This window comes from Electrona antarctica (genome assembly GCF_951216825.1).
Source record: "Electrona antarctica genome assembly, chromosome: 7".
NCBI classification, from domain to species: domain Eukaryota; kingdom Metazoa; phylum Chordata; class Actinopteri; order Myctophiformes; family Myctophidae; genus Electrona; species Electrona antarctica.
The window spans coordinates 33,011,538-33,030,876 of NC_136812.1; the positions used below are offsets into that span (position 1 = coordinate 33,011,538).

The 19,339-nt window shown below is 40.5% G+C and overlaps 2 protein-coding genes across 7 annotated transcripts in view; both read left to right on the forward strand.

Annotated features, from left to right (window-relative positions):
* Positions 1-6,036, forward strand: part of btbd8 (BTB domain containing 8) — a 30,623-nt gene extending 24,587 nt beyond the window's left edge. For 4 of the 5 annotated variants that reach the window (XM_079506444.1, XM_079506441.1, XM_079506442.1 and 1 more), the window contains exons 16-19: positions 614-698; positions 1,114-1,247; positions 1,331-3,232; positions 5,122-6,036. In XM_079506444.1, coding sequence (XP_079362570.1) covers positions 614-698; positions 1,114-1,247; positions 1,331-3,232; positions 5,122-5,621 — 2,621 coding nt within the window. In that variant the 3' untranslated portion in view covers positions 5,622-6,036. Of the gene's footprint in view, positions 1-613; positions 699-1,113; positions 1,248-1,330; positions 4,027-5,121 lie in introns of those variants that run through there. The other variant, XM_079506445.1, reaches the window with a different exon arrangement.
* Positions 6,037-16,908: 10,872 nt separating this feature from the next.
* The window catches only part of tgfbr3 (transforming growth factor, beta receptor III), an 82,744-nt gene continuing 80,313 nt past the window's right edge, over positions 16,909-19,339 (forward strand). For both annotated transcript variants that reach the window (XR_013790457.1, XM_079506448.1), the window contains exon 1: positions 16,909-17,090. The gene's annotated coding sequence lies outside the window, so the exon portion shown is untranslated. The remainder of the gene's footprint in view (positions 17,091-19,339) is intronic.

Sequence of the window (19,339 nt, forward strand, 5' to 3'; positions counted from 1 at the left end):
GTGGGGTAATCGTTACTGATGGCAGTTTCCTCCGGGACTCAGATGTCCATCCCTCCTCTTACAATAAAGGAAGAGAAATAGAGTGCCATATGTTATCCCTCCCCCACAAATAGTCTTTATGCTTAATTTAAACCTCTGCATTCTGGGCCTTAAGCACTAACCACACCAATGCAACTCCTTGCAAATGCCCTTGAGGATAATGGTTGCAAGTAGTTGCATGTTGCAAGGAGTTGCATGGAAAATCATTGGTGTGGTTTAAGCTTTTAAACAACAGCAACAATACAGAGCCTTTTAACGTGTTTAGATTGTATTCAGGAGCAGTGTGTATTATTATTGTCGATACACATACAGAATGTATATGACAGTCATCAGACTACTATTTATTTTATTCATCAAGGTTCTTTATTGATTGTCTTATTTTCTAAATATTTGTCTTACTGGTGGATTATATTGACATTGATATTGGTTAATAATGTTTAAGCGTGTTGGCCTTTCAGCATCACCACAATAATAAAACAGTGTCTGTTAGCCTTTGTTTGTTATTCTCAAAACTGTCAAATGTAATACTTAGACGTGGTATATACATGGGGTGGTAATCTGTGTTTTCTTTTAGGGCCCAAGCCAAAGCTGCAGACTAAGGTGATGAACAGGTCTCCTGTGACAAAGCCCCAGAAAACAGACACAACAAAGACCAACAGGTGAGTGTTTAGGAGTCATGTTTCAGACACTTGTCCTTGAGAAACGCTAGAAACAACTTTGCTGCCCCCCACTGTTGTCCCATGGTAATGCATGAATGACTCAAACAGAAAACAGATTGTACCCAGATATCAGGCCACCACCATTCACTGAGTATGTCGCAACACCCCCACTCTCACAGACGTCAGCAACAACTCTTTTATTCAATTTAAGAATGAACGGCAACTGTGCCATTTTTGCCTAGCTAAAGCATGCCTACCTGGGAATTTTGGCCGGGAATAGGCTAAGAATAGAACACAAATATAAATAAAACGCTATCGTCCCCTCCCCACACTCATCCCCCCACCTGCCAGATATATATTACATTGAAAACATGTTTTAATGGCTCTGATTGCCTATTTCTTGCATTGAACACAGCCCTACCAATAAGCCAAGTATGAGAGAAAGCAGTAAAGGCAAGCTGGGCGCTGCAGAGAGATCCACTGCAGTGACATCCAGAGCGGACATGAAGGCGAGAAGCACACCTGCAGCTAGTGCAACGGAAAACCATGGTAAGATCTGCATGATTTACTAATTCACTCAAACTCAAAGCATTGGTTTTCTTTTCTATTCTAACATTGTGTTCTCTATGTAGTTTCGAGACACGGATCTGCCATGAAAAAACCTGCGTCGCCCAGGAAAGAGGACAAGGATGCGTCCAAGTCCTCAGCAGCCGACAAAGCAACCAATGAAGCCACTAAGAAAAGGATGACAAAACCTACTTCATCAACTGGAGCCATGACTAAATCCAGCACTAAAGGCTCATCGGTTACCTCCAAGCAATCTCCGGTAGCAAAACAAGTAGCAAAGCCAAAAAGTGCTACTGAATTATCCACAGAGAAAGGCTCACCAAAATCTGGGGGAGCTATGAAAGCCTCAAAGAAACTGGGAACTAAAGGGAAAGAGGCAGTGAATAGCAAAAATGTGGACTGCAAAATAACATCTTCTACACCTGATAACACTGGAGTTGCAGAACATAAAGAGAGCTCCTCAGAGACCGTTTCCTCTCACCAAACCACAGCACACAGCAGTGACAGCAACCATTCATTAAGCCGAGGTGCAGGGGATTCACAATCACGTTCCCTTTCCCTGAATTCAGAGTCAGACCCAGAGCACAGTCTCCAAAAGACCAAAATTCAAACGGTTGAGAACAGCAGTCGAGTCGAGTCCATTCTACCACCACCAACTCTCCGAGCAACCCATGTCACCTCTGTTATTGCCTCTCCTTGTAAACGGAGTAAAGGGAAACACTCGCCAAACTCTGCCATCCCCGCCAAACTTGGCTCCCTGAATTCACCCAAAGACACAGAGCTGCCCCTGGACACCCCCTGTAGCGTGGGCAGCTCCGAGACCCCGCTGGAGGACTCATGGAGAGGTATCCAACACCAGATCACCCCTGAGTCAGAGACTGGCAGCAACACTACGTCTTCTGATGACATCAAGCCACGCTCGGAGGACTACGACGCAGGAGGCTCGCAGGATGACGACTGCTCCAACGACCGAGGTGTGTCCAAGTGCGGCACCATGCGCTGTCACGACTTTTTGGGTCGCAGCAGCAGCGACACCAGCACACCGGAGGAGCTGAAGATATGCGAAGGCGGGGCCGGCCTGAGAGTTGAGGTGCGGCTCCGAGGCCGAGAGGCGGAGACCACCAGCGAGGAGGAGGGAGCGCGGCTGCGCCCCCGCTCCTGGCTGCACAGGGACGAGCTACCTGCAGAGGAGCAGCCTGCCGATGCCTTCACTGCAAAGAGCGTTCCCGACCACCAACTCTTCTCTGAGGAGGAGGACGAGGAGGAGGAAGAAGAGGAGGAGACTGAAGATGAGAGGTCAGAGGTCGAGGTCCTCCCCGGGCAGGGCCTTGCTCCCCCCACTGAACCCCCGCCCCACTTTCAGGGAATCGTCAACCTTGCGTTCGATGATGAAGCCGGTGAGCAGGAGAATGAGCAGACTGACTACCAGTCAGCCTCTAATTTCCGTCGCTCTGTGTTGCTCTCTGTCGAGGAGTGTGAGGAGCTGGCCTCAGAAGAAGGTGGCATCCAAACCCCACCCCAAGAACCTGACAATAATCTCACACCCTGCGACGTTTTTGAATGTGACTCTAAAACCCCTCAGCTCGACCCAAAAGAACAAAAGAACAGACTCTCAGACCATCTGGAAAGCACAGAGCTGGAGGGCAAACAACTCTGCACCGAGCAAGAAGATAAATCAGTCATGTTCCTTACAGAGGTAAAGGAGTCTAGGCAAGCAGAGTGTCCGGTAGCTCAGGTGGATGGAGTAGAGTCGATTATCCTCGGCTCTGACAATGACGCCAGAGACCTCCCACCCCAGGAGCGGCCGTGCCACCTGGACCTCAGACATACTGAGCAGTACAGCAATGGGAAGCAACGCAAGAACCCTGCCAAGCCCTCAGACAGCAAGAGAGCTGATTTATACCTAGACTTAAATGAGCCTCAGCTGACAGAGGACTCTGCTGTACTTACGGCACAATCCCCAGCAGGTAATGTATGATCTATGGACCCTCCTAGAAACCCAAGTCAAACCCCATCCTCTTCCCAAACTCCATCGATGAAGGTTTTGTTTGGTCCGATGCCTAGACCATATCTGCATCCAACACATTAACATATGGTCTCCTTTAGAAGAAAAAAAGGATATTATTGCAATTACTAGTTTAAGAACTAGTTAGACATGCCAGTACAAATTCAAATTTCTTATGAGCAGTCATCTCTTGATCTGCTCATAGCTAAATGGCTTGATCTCAAAATCATTTACTGTGCAACTGTTCTACATTTGAATTTGTAACGCCAATATCCTTTTTAAGGATGGAGATTGGTCTCATTAAAACACTAATGCTAAAATGTACATATTTGACAACTAAACTACCTAACATCAGAGGCACTTAGCCCTTGATGTCACCGTTTACATTAAAATAAAGGGAAAAAGCAATGTTCGTTTCAACAACATGGATAGAATTGTTTGTATGTCAAAAGTAATGCCATTTGCTGGTTTAAAGAATCCACCTTGCGACAAGGCCTGTGACATAGTCATATCAATGCACTTTGATGTACATATAATGCTAGTTAAGTTATTTTCATTGTCTCTTCTATGTCATGAGATTTAGAGCAGGTTTTGGCCATATTTTGATTTTATCAAACGCAAATCCTGAGTAAGCAGTGTTTATTCTATTTTATGAAATTCAATTACAAATTTATGCTGTGTGGCAAGTGAATATGGGATTATAAATCTAAAATATTTGTACGACATTGACCACAATAAACTGCCACTTTAAATTGACTGCTTTTGAGAAATGGTGTTACACCCTTTCTCCCAGGATCCTTTGGGGAGCCATTTTAACTTTGTCCTCCATAAATTGTACCTGTGATTCAGCTTAATACACTTGCAGACACATGCATGGCATGCTACTATTAGAGACCATTCGTTGCTTATTATTTTATTCCATCCAACATTTTGTTTTATGTTTGTTTTGATTTTTGTATCCATTATCTTTTGCCATTCCCACTAGACTGGTGTTTCTAGATAGAGGCTCAAGAAAATAGTGTTTTGTAGTATGAGCTTTTTGTTCAGTAGATTTTGTTTAGTCTCCTGTACAGTCAGTATGTTTCTGTGTTTCTAGAACAGACTTAATGGTTCTGCCATGTCTCTCTTTTTTCACTGTCATTATATGGAAAACCCTGCTGCGATATACCAGTGCAAAATATTAAATCATTATTTTGTGCTTTCAATGCCAAACGTGCATTTTTACCACCTTAGGTTTTACAGTGAAATTGTTCATTTATTTGGAAAGACAAATAATAGTAATAATGATAATAATAATGTCAGAAGGTAATTGGTGGTGTTCATTTGTTCTGCTACTCATTGTTGCTTGCATTTAGGGTTTTGTGACCGTAATACAGTCTTTATGTTGGGACAGTTCATTGAAAGAGCTTCACAAAAAACATATTCATGCCTAAGACATGAAAGCTCACTAGTGTTAATGCATGGTTTACTGTTTTTTTTGACAGTGGTGGATAAAAGAGACACATTCAGAAAAAAAGACATTCCTCTGTATTACCTTTAAGGCAGCTGTTCATCGTTCTCCTACTTCTTTTAAGCAGTGATCTAGTACTAATATAAAAAATATTAGCCATTGACTGACCATAATGTGGCCAGGTGTGGTGATAACCTCAGTGAAACTGCTTCCCCACCATACGGTTTTGACCCAACTACAGTGGGTGATCATTTGCATCAGTTGCATTAAGGGTGGAAATTCAGTAATGTTTTATTGTAACTGTGAGTAGTATCAGAATATCTCTGACATTAAAAAACAAAACAAAAACTATGGAGGAATGAAACACGTTGTCATTCTGCAGTATTGTCAATTGCTTTTAGGCAACATTGGTTGTGACAGATTGGATCAAACCAGCAAACATGAACGCCGTCCATCCAAAGCCCTCTCGCCCATTTACGAGACTGATGTGGGCGAAGCAATTGAGCGCTGCTCGCACAAGGACAAGAGTCATGTACAGCGGGCCGAGGAAGAGAAGCAGAGCACAGACGATGAGGAGAACTGTGAGTTTGCCGAGCGGGACTGGAGCCTTCTCAGGCAGCTGCTCTCCGACCAGGGCTCCAGTCTGGGCGTCATAAACCCTGTGCCCGAGGAGCTGAACCTGGCCCAGTATCTCATCAAGCAGACACTGTCCCTGTCACGGGACTACCTGGACACTGAGGCCTTCTTGCCCCACGAAAAGGAGACTTTCAAACGTTGGGCGGAGCTCATCTCGCCCATGGAGGACTCCTCCACCAGCATTACTGTGACCAGCTTCTCCCCGGAGGACGCTGCGTCTCCACAGGGTGAATGGACCATAGTGGAACTGGAAACGCATCACTGATTGTCTTGAGGAGGAGTTCCTCTGATGGGCAGTTGTCACCTTTCTCTCTGAACGTTTACCAGCTGCGACATCGTCTTAACTTATTCTGACATATCTCTCCATCTCTAGCGTCTCCTGTTCTTTTGGTCAACTTCAGTTTTGGGACTGAGCAGCAACAAGTATCTTTTTTTGCATTTCCCATAGCGATGCCCTAATCATGGACTGTTTAGACATAAATGGGCTGTTATGCATGTGGATATTTTTCTGTTTACTTGGTGTTGCTTCAAAACTGTAGGAAAGAAGAAAAATAGCATTTCATCATCATTACATTGTTCTGATGATTGACTGGTATTTCCTAAAAAAAATAAGGCAAGTGGGCCTCTTGACTTACGTTTACTGTAATATTTAAGTTAATAAAAGGATGTTTCTGAATAAATCAAAATGGCCATGTCCTTGTCACTGTACTGTGTGTGTGTGTGTGTGTGTGTGTGTGTGTGTGTGTGTGTGTGTGTGTGTGTGTGTGTGTGTGTGTGTGTGTGAGGGGGGGGGGGTATACTTTGCATATGTCTTTAGAACACATTTAAATACTTTTGGAGGTGCATTTAAATTTGATTTATTGGCTAAAAGTAAAGTTTCATCAAATATAATCTGCCTTAATATTGATTTGATTCTGATACCCCTTCAAAACTGTTGTTGCAGCAGGTGTCCAAACAGCCAATCACAGCAGATCGTTCCAGCCTATGGGATCTAATCGCAGCAGTTACAAATATTTTTTATAAATGTAAATATCCAGATTCCAGACATTAGACATTAAACATCCAGAGTCTCAGGTCTGGGCCTGGCACTGACATTTTCTTTCCACAAGAGAGCAGCAGAATCAATGTAAACACCAGCCTGGAGAAGCTTTTCTTACAGACTGAACAAAATGTATTATCTCCAATTTACAAAAAACAAACAAAACAAAAACTTGCTCCTTTGACTCGGTCGAATGAAGATATCAAGGATTCGTCAGCGACTGGTTCATCATAGCTTAGAGTCCGTGTTACTTCCGTATTGCATAGTATAACAGTGATATCGCTGTAAACTTTTATGATAGAAATGTTATCTATAGGTCTAATAGATGAAATTCAGCTTGGTTGCGTTGAGAAATTTGAGTTATTAGCATAATATGTCATATGTGACCATACCATTAACATCCTATATAAGGCAAAAACAAATCATCATTCTTTAAGTAGCATGTGACATATGAAACTAGGGGGTTTTCATGATTCTGAATCCATTCCAACCATTCGTTTTGCACAAAAAAACACTCCTTGGCCTAAATTCGGCCATATCCACTTGCCCAAATGTGCTGACCTCATCACATTTGTGATGAAGGCTATGGCTGTTTTCCTCCCAAGGAGTGTTTTTTGTGCTAGGATGTCATGTGCTAGGATGTTAATTAATGGTATGGTCACATATTATGCTAAATAACTCAAATTGCTCAACTTTTAGCAACCAAGCTTAATCTCATCTGCTAAGTCTATGACATTTGAATCATAAAAGTTTACATTAAACAACATTTCTGGGTCTAACATGGGACCTACGGGGGCTTCCAGTACAGTAGCCTGTTTTGTCACGATCGTGCTAATGAAACAACAAGGTAAAGCATTATTATTTCATGTCAAAACATTCAAGTATCAGAAGATCCATGAATATTAAGTCAGTGTTTTCTGGCATAATAAAGTGCCATGAACAACACCAAAAGGGAGTCAAATAGTCAATAGGCCTACATGTTAATGGTGTTTGGTGTAGCTATATAAATGCTCCTAATAGCAGAAATATGATGTGAAATCTCTACATAAACAAGTTTGGTGACAGTAATATTATCACAGAATACTTTAAATAATTGAACCAAAATTAAGAACCGAATTGAAGTCCCATACTGTACAATGTACAATATAGCTGCAGTACATATTACAAATGTGTATTATTTCAACCATGCAAATCAGGTAATTACAACCTTGGACCAATTAAGTTATTTAGCAGTCTGCAGAAAGACAGCTGGGAAGTATAGAACTATAGATGCAGGCCACTGAGGCCATAGTAAGGATAGAGAGTCAAAGTAAAATAGGCCTACATGTGTCTTGACTTGAATTTCACTTTCAATAGCAGGAAGCTTGTTTCATGGCATTTAGAAAAAGGCTGTGCCCCCATCTGTTGCAACAAATGAATCCTCCATCTTTTAAGTTAAGTAGTGTGGGTGTTTTATGAGTCAGTAAAAGAGATGATAATGCCAGAACCAGTTGATATTCCATTGGTGAAAATATGTTATTTTTTCATTCTTTCTTTTAGTTTTTGTTGAGTGGAGAATTAGATTGGAGAAAGGCATTTAACATTAATAGAAACAGGTCTCAACCTAACTTATCTTAACGTGTTAGCTTTGAATTTAGCTGCATTTTTGTCATATACATTGATATTAGCAGGAGAACAATATTAGAGTTGGCAAAACTGAAAACTTTGTAGAATGCTATGGTGCATAAATACCAATAAAATGACTACAATGAAATGAATATTATGATGACTGATTTCACAGAGAAATATAATATTATTGATAGCCACAACATAATGAGACCATTATCTGTCTGAATCAGTCCTCTGTATTGTTTTACTAAAGCATTTTTGTCAAAATCTGATTTACATCTTCTCTCCCTGAACTACCATACTGTAGGCCTATCTGTCAAAATACCCTGACGCCCTCCTCGATGCTTTCCACTATGAATATGGTGGGTCGCATATTCTTGTAGCTAAGTTTGTCTTACTTTGGCTGTTATAGTCTGCTTTTTATCGTATATTGTACAATGGAGCTTTAAAATCCAACCATTGAAGCGGATGCCTTTCACTATTGTAGAGGCAACTACTGAAATCTTTTAGGTCTCTTTGCAGAAACCCCAACTGTTATTGAGACCTGATGGACCACTTCACCACTTTTCAACCTATCTTCCTTGGTCCTCACTAATGATCATGATAATAGCACAATGTTGTTCTACTCAGTCTTTGTCTCATAGGAAGGCTGTGGGTAGTTCAGAAACCTGTCCACCAGACATCATCGATGGGGAACCCCTTTTGGTGTAGTTGTTGCTAGTATGTACTGTATATAGCAACATATTATTTTAGTTTATTTTTTGAATAAATATTTGAAGGTTTCCAGAAAACCTAGGTCAGGATTAAAAGGCGTTTTTAGAATGGGCCTCTCAGTCCTAAATTACATGATATGATTGATGATCCCATCTTTTTTTGGTAAATTGGAGATAATAAACTTTTAATATATTTGTAATAAATGTCAATATCCAGACATTTAACATTCAATATATGCAGTAGCCCTACAGTACAGGTCTGGCACTGACATTGTTTCTTAGAAGTTTGTCTTATTACAAATTGTCCACAAGAGAGCAGCAGAATCCACATAGTTTTCTTCTACAAACAATCTAATGAGGGAAGGTATATTTATGTCATCTGAGTTTCAGTCAGGTCATTTAAATGTGTATGTATTGTGTGTGTCTGTCTGGTTGGACAGACGGACAGATGGACGGACGGACGGACAGACAGACAGACAGATATTTATTGATCCCACAAGAGAAATTCAGTTGAAACAGGACAGATACAGATGGGGGTAATCAGGGGCACCCCTATTTCCGCACCATTGCGAATGATATGTTGATCCCTAGTACCAAAGCCATGTAGGGTCTTGTCTGGCCCTCTGCACTTGGACACCCAGGATTTGCATGGTGTGTAAGTGTTGATGAAAAATCTATCTCCAATAGTAGGTACTGACTGGGTAAATATGTCAATCAACAGTAAATGAGGATAGTTACTTGTAAATTGGGAAATCAAATGGAACCGACAATCTTTTCACGTATAGTACTTTCTTTTATTTCTAATACTAGAGAGGTGCCCATGGGGCCTCTGCGGCGGTGCCCGTTGGGCACTGGCCTACTTGGAATGATGCAAGTTTGAAATGCATGCCCCTCCCAGATATTATGTCCGTGTCCCTTTTATACCCGACGTCAGAATGATATCAGATTTCTATATGTGTCTCTCTGTGTCCCTTTATTCCTATATTTGGAGTTCTGTGTCAGGCATGCCCAAATATGGAGTGTTGTGAGGTCAGAACAGGCCAGTTCTGTGTCAGGCATGCCCAAATATGGAGTGTTGTGAGGTCAGAACAGGCCAGCTCCATATATGGACCCTGGGCATTTGCCCGGTCCAGAGCCTGGGCAGAGGCCTTTTTGGGGCGGTTCCGGGCAACCGTGGGTCCGACCGACTTGACCCCCTGTATCAGAGGGACTGACTGTATGTGCAATATGATTCCAGCTCATTCTGTTCTTATCATGGTTTCCATATACTAGGGACGTAATAGATCGACTGTCCTACTGTATATATTTCTCTGTGTGTAATAAACTCCAGAATGTATGTGTTGGCATTATGTTCTCCGCGCCTGCGACTCGACGGATCCTCACCCACCACTCCAACGTTAGATTGAGACGTCTAGAGGCCTTAGATGGGCGATAGATGGTCGCCCAAAAAGATCACAACAGCTACAGAAAAACAAGCCTGGATAAATAAATAGGGAATAGTGATATGTTGTGGGTTTGTAATTTACAGTATCTAAAGGACTTTCTTATGCCTTTATTTATAGATACACAGAAAATGGGGAGAGATATGGGGAGCGTCTTGGTCCGACCAACCTTTAGACTGCTAGTCCTTAGATTTGGACGATTTGGTTTTTAAGTGGATGCACGTTGATGTACTGTATGTTCCACATCTTATCTCTTTCAAATGCATGCTTTATTGATCTGTGGAAATGTGTCCTCTGTCCTCTATGTCCTCTATGTGTCCTCTGTCCTTTATTGACCTGTGGAAATGTGTCCTCTGTCCTCTATGTCCTCTATGTGTCCTCTGTCCTTTATTGACCTGTGCACATGTGTCCTCTGCAACGTCTATATTTGACTGTATATCGGTGTAGCTCGGCCGTTATTGGGAGCAGTGGGCATGCAGCTACTGAGCAGTGTGAGTGTGTCTGAGGACCAACTCCAGCTCTATGGCCTGCATGTGCATTGGTCAGGGCACTGCAGTGAAAGACGTCCTTAATATGAATGATAAAAAAAATTATGATATTGTTTGAATGATGCATTAAATTATAAAATGACACTAGGCCATCCTTGGTGCAATAACCGATATACTTTTGCCTGAGTATTGCACACACACACACACACACACACACACACACACACACACACACATAGCCTGGCTAATAAGCCAGACGTTTATTAACCAGGCTAACACACACACACACACACACACACACACACACACACACACACACACACACACACACACACACACACACACACACACACAAGGAGGTTCAACATCGCTGCAAAAACAGGTAAGTGTTTGATTCTAGACTCTTCAATACAACACACAAGTGTATTAAAGTTAACTAGATGCCATGCCAACCATGCCCCATACCTTTCCTTGCCTTCCCTTATTATGAAGTTCAAAGAAGCAAAGCATTCTCCATCGTGACCATCTGATAAGTTTGTTGTTGTGGGAATAAAGTATTTATAAGCAAAACTCATATCCATCTGCAGCTTGCATAAATTTCATACAAAACTACAGTCCCCAACCAATACAAATATTTTTTTGTATGGACATGCCCAGTTTGCTGGAATATGGACAAAGGAATGGATTTCCCACAGTTGTCTTCACACAACTGTGGGAAATCCATTCCTTACATGATTTATTCATTGATGAGGCGTCATTCAAAGTATTGTGTAATACCCTTTGTGTTGGGAAAGGGTAAGACATGGTTCTGGTTATATCTTCCCTTTAGGAGAACAATTAGGAGGACAATTATGTCCACAAGTAAAATAAATAACATAAAATCATAAAAGACTTAGGTCATTCTCCTTTGATATAGAAATTGTAATTATATATTTTTATTTAGTTATGGGCCTATTATTGAAAAATTATACTCTTTGTAAAACAATGTAGTTCATTGAAATCTTTTTGACAAGTGCATGCTGTGCTCATGTTTGACAGTAATTATGATTAAATTGTCTGTGGTGACCAATATGGATGCTGTTCTTTCAGTTGGAACAAACAATGAAGGGCAACACCTCTTATTTGGCTTTCATGGCTGCAACTTTTACTACAATGGACATTTTCTGCCAATCATTTTGGATGAAAGATCTCTTAAAGATACAACACAAATAATTAGACTTGCATGTAAACGAGTGCTCAAAGAACTTTATAAAGCAAAAAGGCTTTTCTAAAATGTTGTAACCTGCCATAACTGAAACTATTCATTTGTCTGACACAAGTACATGTTAAAACTGATTTTGAACTGTTGTTGTAATAAAAATCCAGACATTAACAATAAATCACACTGAAAACAAAGCTAGCGTGTTTCAACAGTGGTTGCCATATTGCAAGCCTTCACCTCTCTGCTTTCACATGCTGTACGTGATCACATTTCAAACACATTATAGTCCTGCAGAAACCTCAGCCACAAAAAAAACGTGCTGGTTTGTTTGGGTTCAACAAAAATAGTTTTTATTTATTTTAGTTTTGCTTGTCCAAAGATCTGCAGATGTTCAATTGACATTGAACTAACTTATTGATTATCATGTCATTATATGTATGTATTTATACATTTTTTGATTTAGTGTTTGTACAATTAGAGTTAAAAACTAAAAGGTATCATCATCATCATATCATATCATCATCATCATCATCATCATACTATAATCATCATACTATAATCATCATCATACTATAATTCAGTCAATGTCTGAATGTCTGAATGTGTATCTGTCTGTCTGTGTGTCAGAAACACCGCCGTAGCTAAAGCATATTTAATCATCGTTCAACAACATCAACCTTGCATATTGTCAACAATGATGATGATGATGCTTATATTGTGCATTGCAGATTGCTTAATCCATCAATATTATTGTTTTTAAAGATATTTTGGGGGCTTTTCTGCTTTTTTTGGATAGTATAGTGAAGTGTAGCCTCGGAGACCCATGCAGGCGATGAAGTGAAGTGTGACAGGAAACAGGGACAGAGAGTCGGGGAGTGACAAGCAACAAACCCGCGACTCCCTGTCAGGCTGTAGTCTAGGTATGTGCCTTAACCACCAGGCCATCGACGCCAAGCAATTCAATTGTAACATCTTAATTACATAATCTATCTACTTATGTTATGGGTGATAGGCATATTTAAATAATACATCAACCAGTTCATCAATTCAATACAGAGCAGTCGAAATAAATTAGCAGCGAGTACAAGAATTTGATCATATAGGATACGCTATACTGTCAACATAATAATGTGTTAACATTTGTTGTACATGCAGAGTGTTTATAATCAAACAATAGCATTGTGGAAAAAACAACAAAACTGAACAGTTACATTGCCTGGCTGTAGCTTCTTTGGTCCAAAGGTATTGGTAATATAATATACAGTATATTATAATATAATCAAATACTAACATTATTCTTTATTATCATGCAGTAACATTGGTGGCAATTGCATTCAGCAATAACATTATAGCTCTGACAGAACATTATAGGCTAAGACAGATGCCACAATCAACTGGGTCAACAAGAACCCAACCATTGCTCGTACCACATCAGTGGAATGTGAAGATGCTTCAGACTGTATGTACATTTCATGCACCGTTACACTTTCTAGCACCCTTCATCTCTGTTGTATTCTCAGCCCTCACACAGAGTAAATAAACACAGTGCATGACTTTCTCCGAGCCATGCATATGTATGAGATGTAAAATAATTTGATCCCTTTGAGCATTTCCCTTGTCAGCTCTCAAACGCAGCGCTCTGGCATATTTTTTGTGAAGGCATCATGCATTCCAAAACAAAAGTTTCCTACCCTCTTGTCACTGGTGCCACCTCATTAGTGGCAAATCAGGGAGCTGACATTCATGTTGTACCAAGTCATGCAGCATCTGCCTCCCGGTGGCAGACTGATATCACAGCCAGGCAATGTACTGTTTGTTCAGGAGGGTATGCTGCCAAGCTGCATGCATGCTACTGTATTATAACAAACCAGAACAACATGCACAAATCCTTGCATCTGTTCACTGTTGGTGATGATGATTTATAACAATGTGATGGGAACACAGATATGCCGATAGAATAACATTCTTAATATTCTCAATATTCTCAATATTAATCAACAAAAATGGAATTCAAAGATCACTCCTTTCTGGATTTGATAATACTTGATAAAAATTGTCATCAATTCTCCAGTCCTACATAAAACTTTCAATAAATGAATATAATTCTCATAAAACAACTTGTGTATGTGTGTATGTGTGCAGGCATACAAGCGAAACAGCATCAGCGGGTGCTACCAGTCAAAACATGCGGCATCGTTCAGTTAAAAATAATACATAGGCTTAGTTCAATACACAAAAATGCTACATACAGTAAGTTCTTTCTTCATGTATCCCCCACTTTGAAACACGTGTCAGACTATGTTAGGGACATTGATACATGTTCAATGTTACATGTTGATACGTTTTGTCCAAGTAAAGAACCGACAGCTGTCATATTGCTGAAGCAGTGCATGAGTCTGCCATCAGGTTGCTGAGCAAGGCATGAGTCTTGCTCAGCAGCCTGATGACGGGCAATGCCTTGCTCGGCGGCCTGATGACAGTCACAGGCAATGCCGATAGGCTGGCCTTAAGTTAGACCTTATTTTTGCTCTTCCTGAACCTACTGTGGATTATACCAGGGACTAGTTGACTTGGACTTAGCTCTTCTTGAACCACCGCGGTCTATGCACCTTGAACAATGTTGCACCTTGAATAATGTCCTGCACCTTGAATAATGCCCTGCTGCACCTTATATATTGCACAGGGCTGCTCACGCACTGGTCGTACGATTTGTCACGTTACCACAGTGAAATTTGTTCTCCGCATTTGACCCATCTCTTGAAGCGGTGAGCTGCAGCCGTGTCGCACTCAGTTGATTTGACCCCCCAATCCAACCCCTTGATGCTGATTGCCAAGCAGGGAGGCATTGGGTCCCACTTTTACAGTCTTTGGTATGACCCGGCCGGGGTTCGAACCCCGACCTCCCAGTTTCAGGTATGTGTGTATGTGTGTATGTGTCTATGTGCGTGCGTGCGCGTGAGTGCGTGCGTGCGTGCGTGCGTGCGTGCGTGCGTGCGTAGTGTAACGACCCTGCAAAAGACCCGGCCGTAACTTACTCCTCCAAGGGAGCTATAGCTCTCTTGGCACGGCTTATTGCTTGCCTTGTCTACTGAGTTGGAGATTGGGGTTCAACTCCAGCTCAGGGTGCTAAACGTTACAGTATGTATGTATGTATGTATGTATAATGTATGTATAACGTTCAGGGTGCTAAACGTTACAGTATGTATGTATGTATGTATGTATAATGTATGTATAATGTATGTATGTATGTATGTATGTATGTATGTATGTATGTATGTATGTATGTATGTATGTATGTATGTATGTATGTATGTATGTATGTATGTACATACAGGGTGTTATACGTATACAAACCCGTTATTTGTATTGTAAATAAGATAACGACTGCGCCGTTTGTAAAATGAGCTGTGGGACCCTATAGGAGTGTGCTGTTTGTAGGGACCCTATACGAGTGCTGTTTGTGTTTGATCAAGCTTCTACATTTTCTTTCTTGCCTTGATCTTCTAACCCCCCCTCTCTCTTCTTCCCTTTCTTTGTTTTCTTGGAAAAAATAACATGATGGGAACTATATGCACAAAAACAAATTTGACCCACTTATTTTTACTTGTAATGTGACGGTAAAGATGATTCTGAAGAAAAGGAGATCATCCTTGCTATTTCATTGTACAGGGAGAAATAAAGCTTCAGAGAGCTCACCCGATCAGCTCGGTATCGGTTTTTATCACTCTTATTCCCTCATTACTGCAAATAAATTAACGTTTTGGAAGCAATCATGTGATTTAGTGCACGGTATTAAAGTATTAAATATTTGTAATAGCCAACATATAAATGGATAAAGGGTTAATGATTGTGATGTTATTATTAACTACTTTTGCTGGGGACCCCCTGTAACCCCCCCACCCCCCCAAGGACCCCTGGGAGTCCCCGGAACCCACTTTGAGAATCAATATGCCTATCAGATTTTAAGAACAGAATAGATACTTGATTTTATCCAAAAGGCAAAAAAGCGATAAACCAAATGTGTTACAGTAAATTACAGTATAGGTCTATAAAATTAGGTTTAAATGTTTACAACAGGTTCAGTTGCGGAATTCAGTATCAGTATGTCAGAATGTTTCAATGCCAAACGTCAAGGCTATATACCCTTTTCAGGGCCGGATTTACCCTCCCAAGGGCCCCCGGGCTAGACACATTTTCAGGTCCCCCCTGGGCTGCGTTGTTTTAATTTCTCTGTAAATTTGGGGTACCCAGCCCCCCAAAAAGAGAGGCAGGCATGCAGACAGACTAGTCGTTGAATGAATGCAGCCACTAGTAGCCAGTAGTGCACTAATGCAGTTTTACAGCAAAATATTTCACAATGTGCTCTAATAATAAAATCACAGTAAGAGAGTTGAGCAATAACGGAAGAGTAAAGCCACTAATAGTGCACTAAGTTGCCAGTTTTACAGCAAATACTGGGGGTATTTTGTTAAAAGTTTGGTGTAATTTTGGGGAGAGAGAGAGAGAGAGAGAGAGAGAGAGAGACAGACAGACAGACAGACAGACACTATAGTCGCTGTGCAGACAGGCTTAATTTAACACAGGCTTAAGACTGCAGAGCAGAAGCTCTCAGTGTTTTAACCATAATACTAAATATACAATAACTAAACATAAATCTCACTTGAATTGGATTGCAATACTTTACCATTTCAAAAAATATATATATAATAAAAAAATTGGGGGTCCCCCCGACCTTCCGACTGCCCACCCCAGACCAACGGTAGTCCGGCCCTGACCCTTTTCCATATTATAGGTATGGAAATGGTAGGCCTATTTCAGTTCTGAATTTGTATGGTATATATTAGCTACTTCAACAACACCCAGTTTACTTATCAGAGGGGCACTAACTACCCAATGTAGTGATGGATATAGTTATTAGTAGGCTATGAACTTGTGTTGCTGTGCTGCAGGCGTCCCCCGACCACAGCCTCCTCCCTCAAGCCCCACCCCCAAATGAAGTACACAGTCAGAATCAGAAATGAGATAAGTGTTTAAAAGTTTTGAGGCAGAGGACTGTTTATTCAGATGTTTGTTAAACAGCATCTCCGTCCACGGCTGTTTTTACAACAACGGAGTGGTGTGATTTCCTTACCGACAGAGGAACGATACGATACAAAAACTTTCGCATCCAACTGAGAGCGACAGCAACTTGAACCGCGTTAAACCGTAGGCTGCTTGGACATTTTCTGAAGATCATTTGCATGGTACGTCAGATCTTAAAGTAAATCATGAAATATACATTGTTTGTTTGTTTTGTTTTCTTTCTTTAAAAAAAAAATACCTGCATCACCAGACTGTTCGAAAAATATACTTGTTGATTATGAATATCGTATTATCTTCGCTATCGCTATGTCAAAAATGGGAGTTGAATATGAGTTCAACATCTGTCTAGTTTAGATCCCAGAAACCTGTTGATGTCCATGTTCAAATAGTTTCATATCCAGTGTCCGGAGTCCGGACCAGAATCTGTTGTGACTGTGACATCGTTATTCTTAGCGTTTATAGTTGACTGAGTGGATCCATGCGTCATCGGCGTGTTTAGGTTATTATTTACCAGAACATCTGGCACGATTAGTGCTCAATGCTCATCATTTGCGCTGGGGATTCTTATTGTCAGCGGATAGAAAAGTGCGAGCCTGCCCAGCACGTCCGTCCTCCCTTGTTGTTTACTGCCCATGCTTCTGTGACTGAGCAACCATCACTTCATCCTGACAGTCTCAGATCATAGATCTGTGTTGGAATGGTTCGGGAGTCACGAAACATGATCAATTCATTGAATTACATCGTCTACAGTGGTCTACAGTAAACTATTATACAGACAATTTTGAGACAAATATATACGCTATTGCTATGAATGAAAATGAAGCTAGCTGAATGACCATGAGGAAATTAGTGTAGGCTGGCTAATTAGTGAATAATTCATTGCCATTCACTGTGACATTGACGACCTCTTCTCAAAATCCTAGAGATATTGGCATAAGCTCAGACCTATAAGTGCTATTATTAATCAGATGTATTACCATAACAATTCAAGTTAATTGTAAGATTAAGCTATATAGCTATAAACTATAGTAAAACTGGCAATTTCATTGTTTTACCTTTTTTATCTCAATAGTCATTATCTGGAAAGTGGAAATAATGTCAGTTATCATTTTGAAAGCTACAAACCATTATTTTCCAACAATCTATAGAACATCATTCTAAATATTCAGTGACTCTGGATAGTCCCTTAATAGGCAGCTATAATGTGAACACACATCAATATCTGATTTTCCTCTTGTTCTTGTCAAGTATTCAAAATGTATTCGCCTGTTTTTTTCCAGGACTTATTCCTCAAAGCTAATATTTCAAATTGGCCATTATATTACTGATGTGTGGAACGTGTAGAGGATCTGCACATTGGTCTACATACATCATAGAACAAAATATGAATGTAAAGAAGCCCACCCTTGTTCTCTGTTATAGTTTTATGTTGTTGTTGCTGTGTTTTATATCTGTATTCGTCTTCATTGTTGTGTGTGTAACCTTGTCAGCATTGCAAATGAGGGTAAACCTCAATGCTCTTTTCGAGAATAAATAAAGATTTCAATCATAACCTGGCTTTATTTAAAACTTGGAAGTACAATTGAGGGGCAATTAAGCCATTATTTACAATGTAGCCGTTGTACTAGCTAGTCTATTTTATTCTTACTTGCTATACGGTGGGGATATCAGGCTCAAGTGGAGTGGAGGGAGACTAAGGCTGGGTGATATGGACAAGACCAAATATGATATTTATGACTAAATACCTCAATATTGTTTTTGTGACAATATTCTATTTATTATCTACAAGCTCATAACATGCTTGCTCATGCTGTAATCATGCAACTCTTGATTGATTGATTGATTGATTGATATCTTTATTGATCATAAAATAAATGTCACAGTAACATACATCTGACCCACCATAATCAAAAGAATAACTCAAAAAAGCTTACATCTTGTTTCCATTGCGGTCCATAGTATAAGGTGAGTATTATGAAGTCATGTAGTGTGGTGCTGGTGAATGTTAGAATGTAAAGAGTTCAGGATGTGCTAATGTGTCCATGGGAACATATTATGTGTACAATGTGATGTGAGCTCGTAGATTCACCATTTTCGCTATTTTGAAGAGCTTTGAAAGTATAAAATAGCGCTAAGTGATTAAACCATATTACGATATCCAACATCGCAGACTATATCTAGTCTCATGTCACCATATCGTTAAAGGGATGTTCCATGACCTGACGAAGATGTAATCTGACATCGAAACGTTGTCGTTTGTTGCTGTGCTTTGCACCATGTGATAAAAATAAAAAGGCTTAAAAGTTGCTCCAGACCTTCTTTATTCAATCACCATATGGTTATAATATTGATATATTATATTTCCCAGCCCTAATGGACACATTGTAGGGGGGATACAGCAGATACGGTT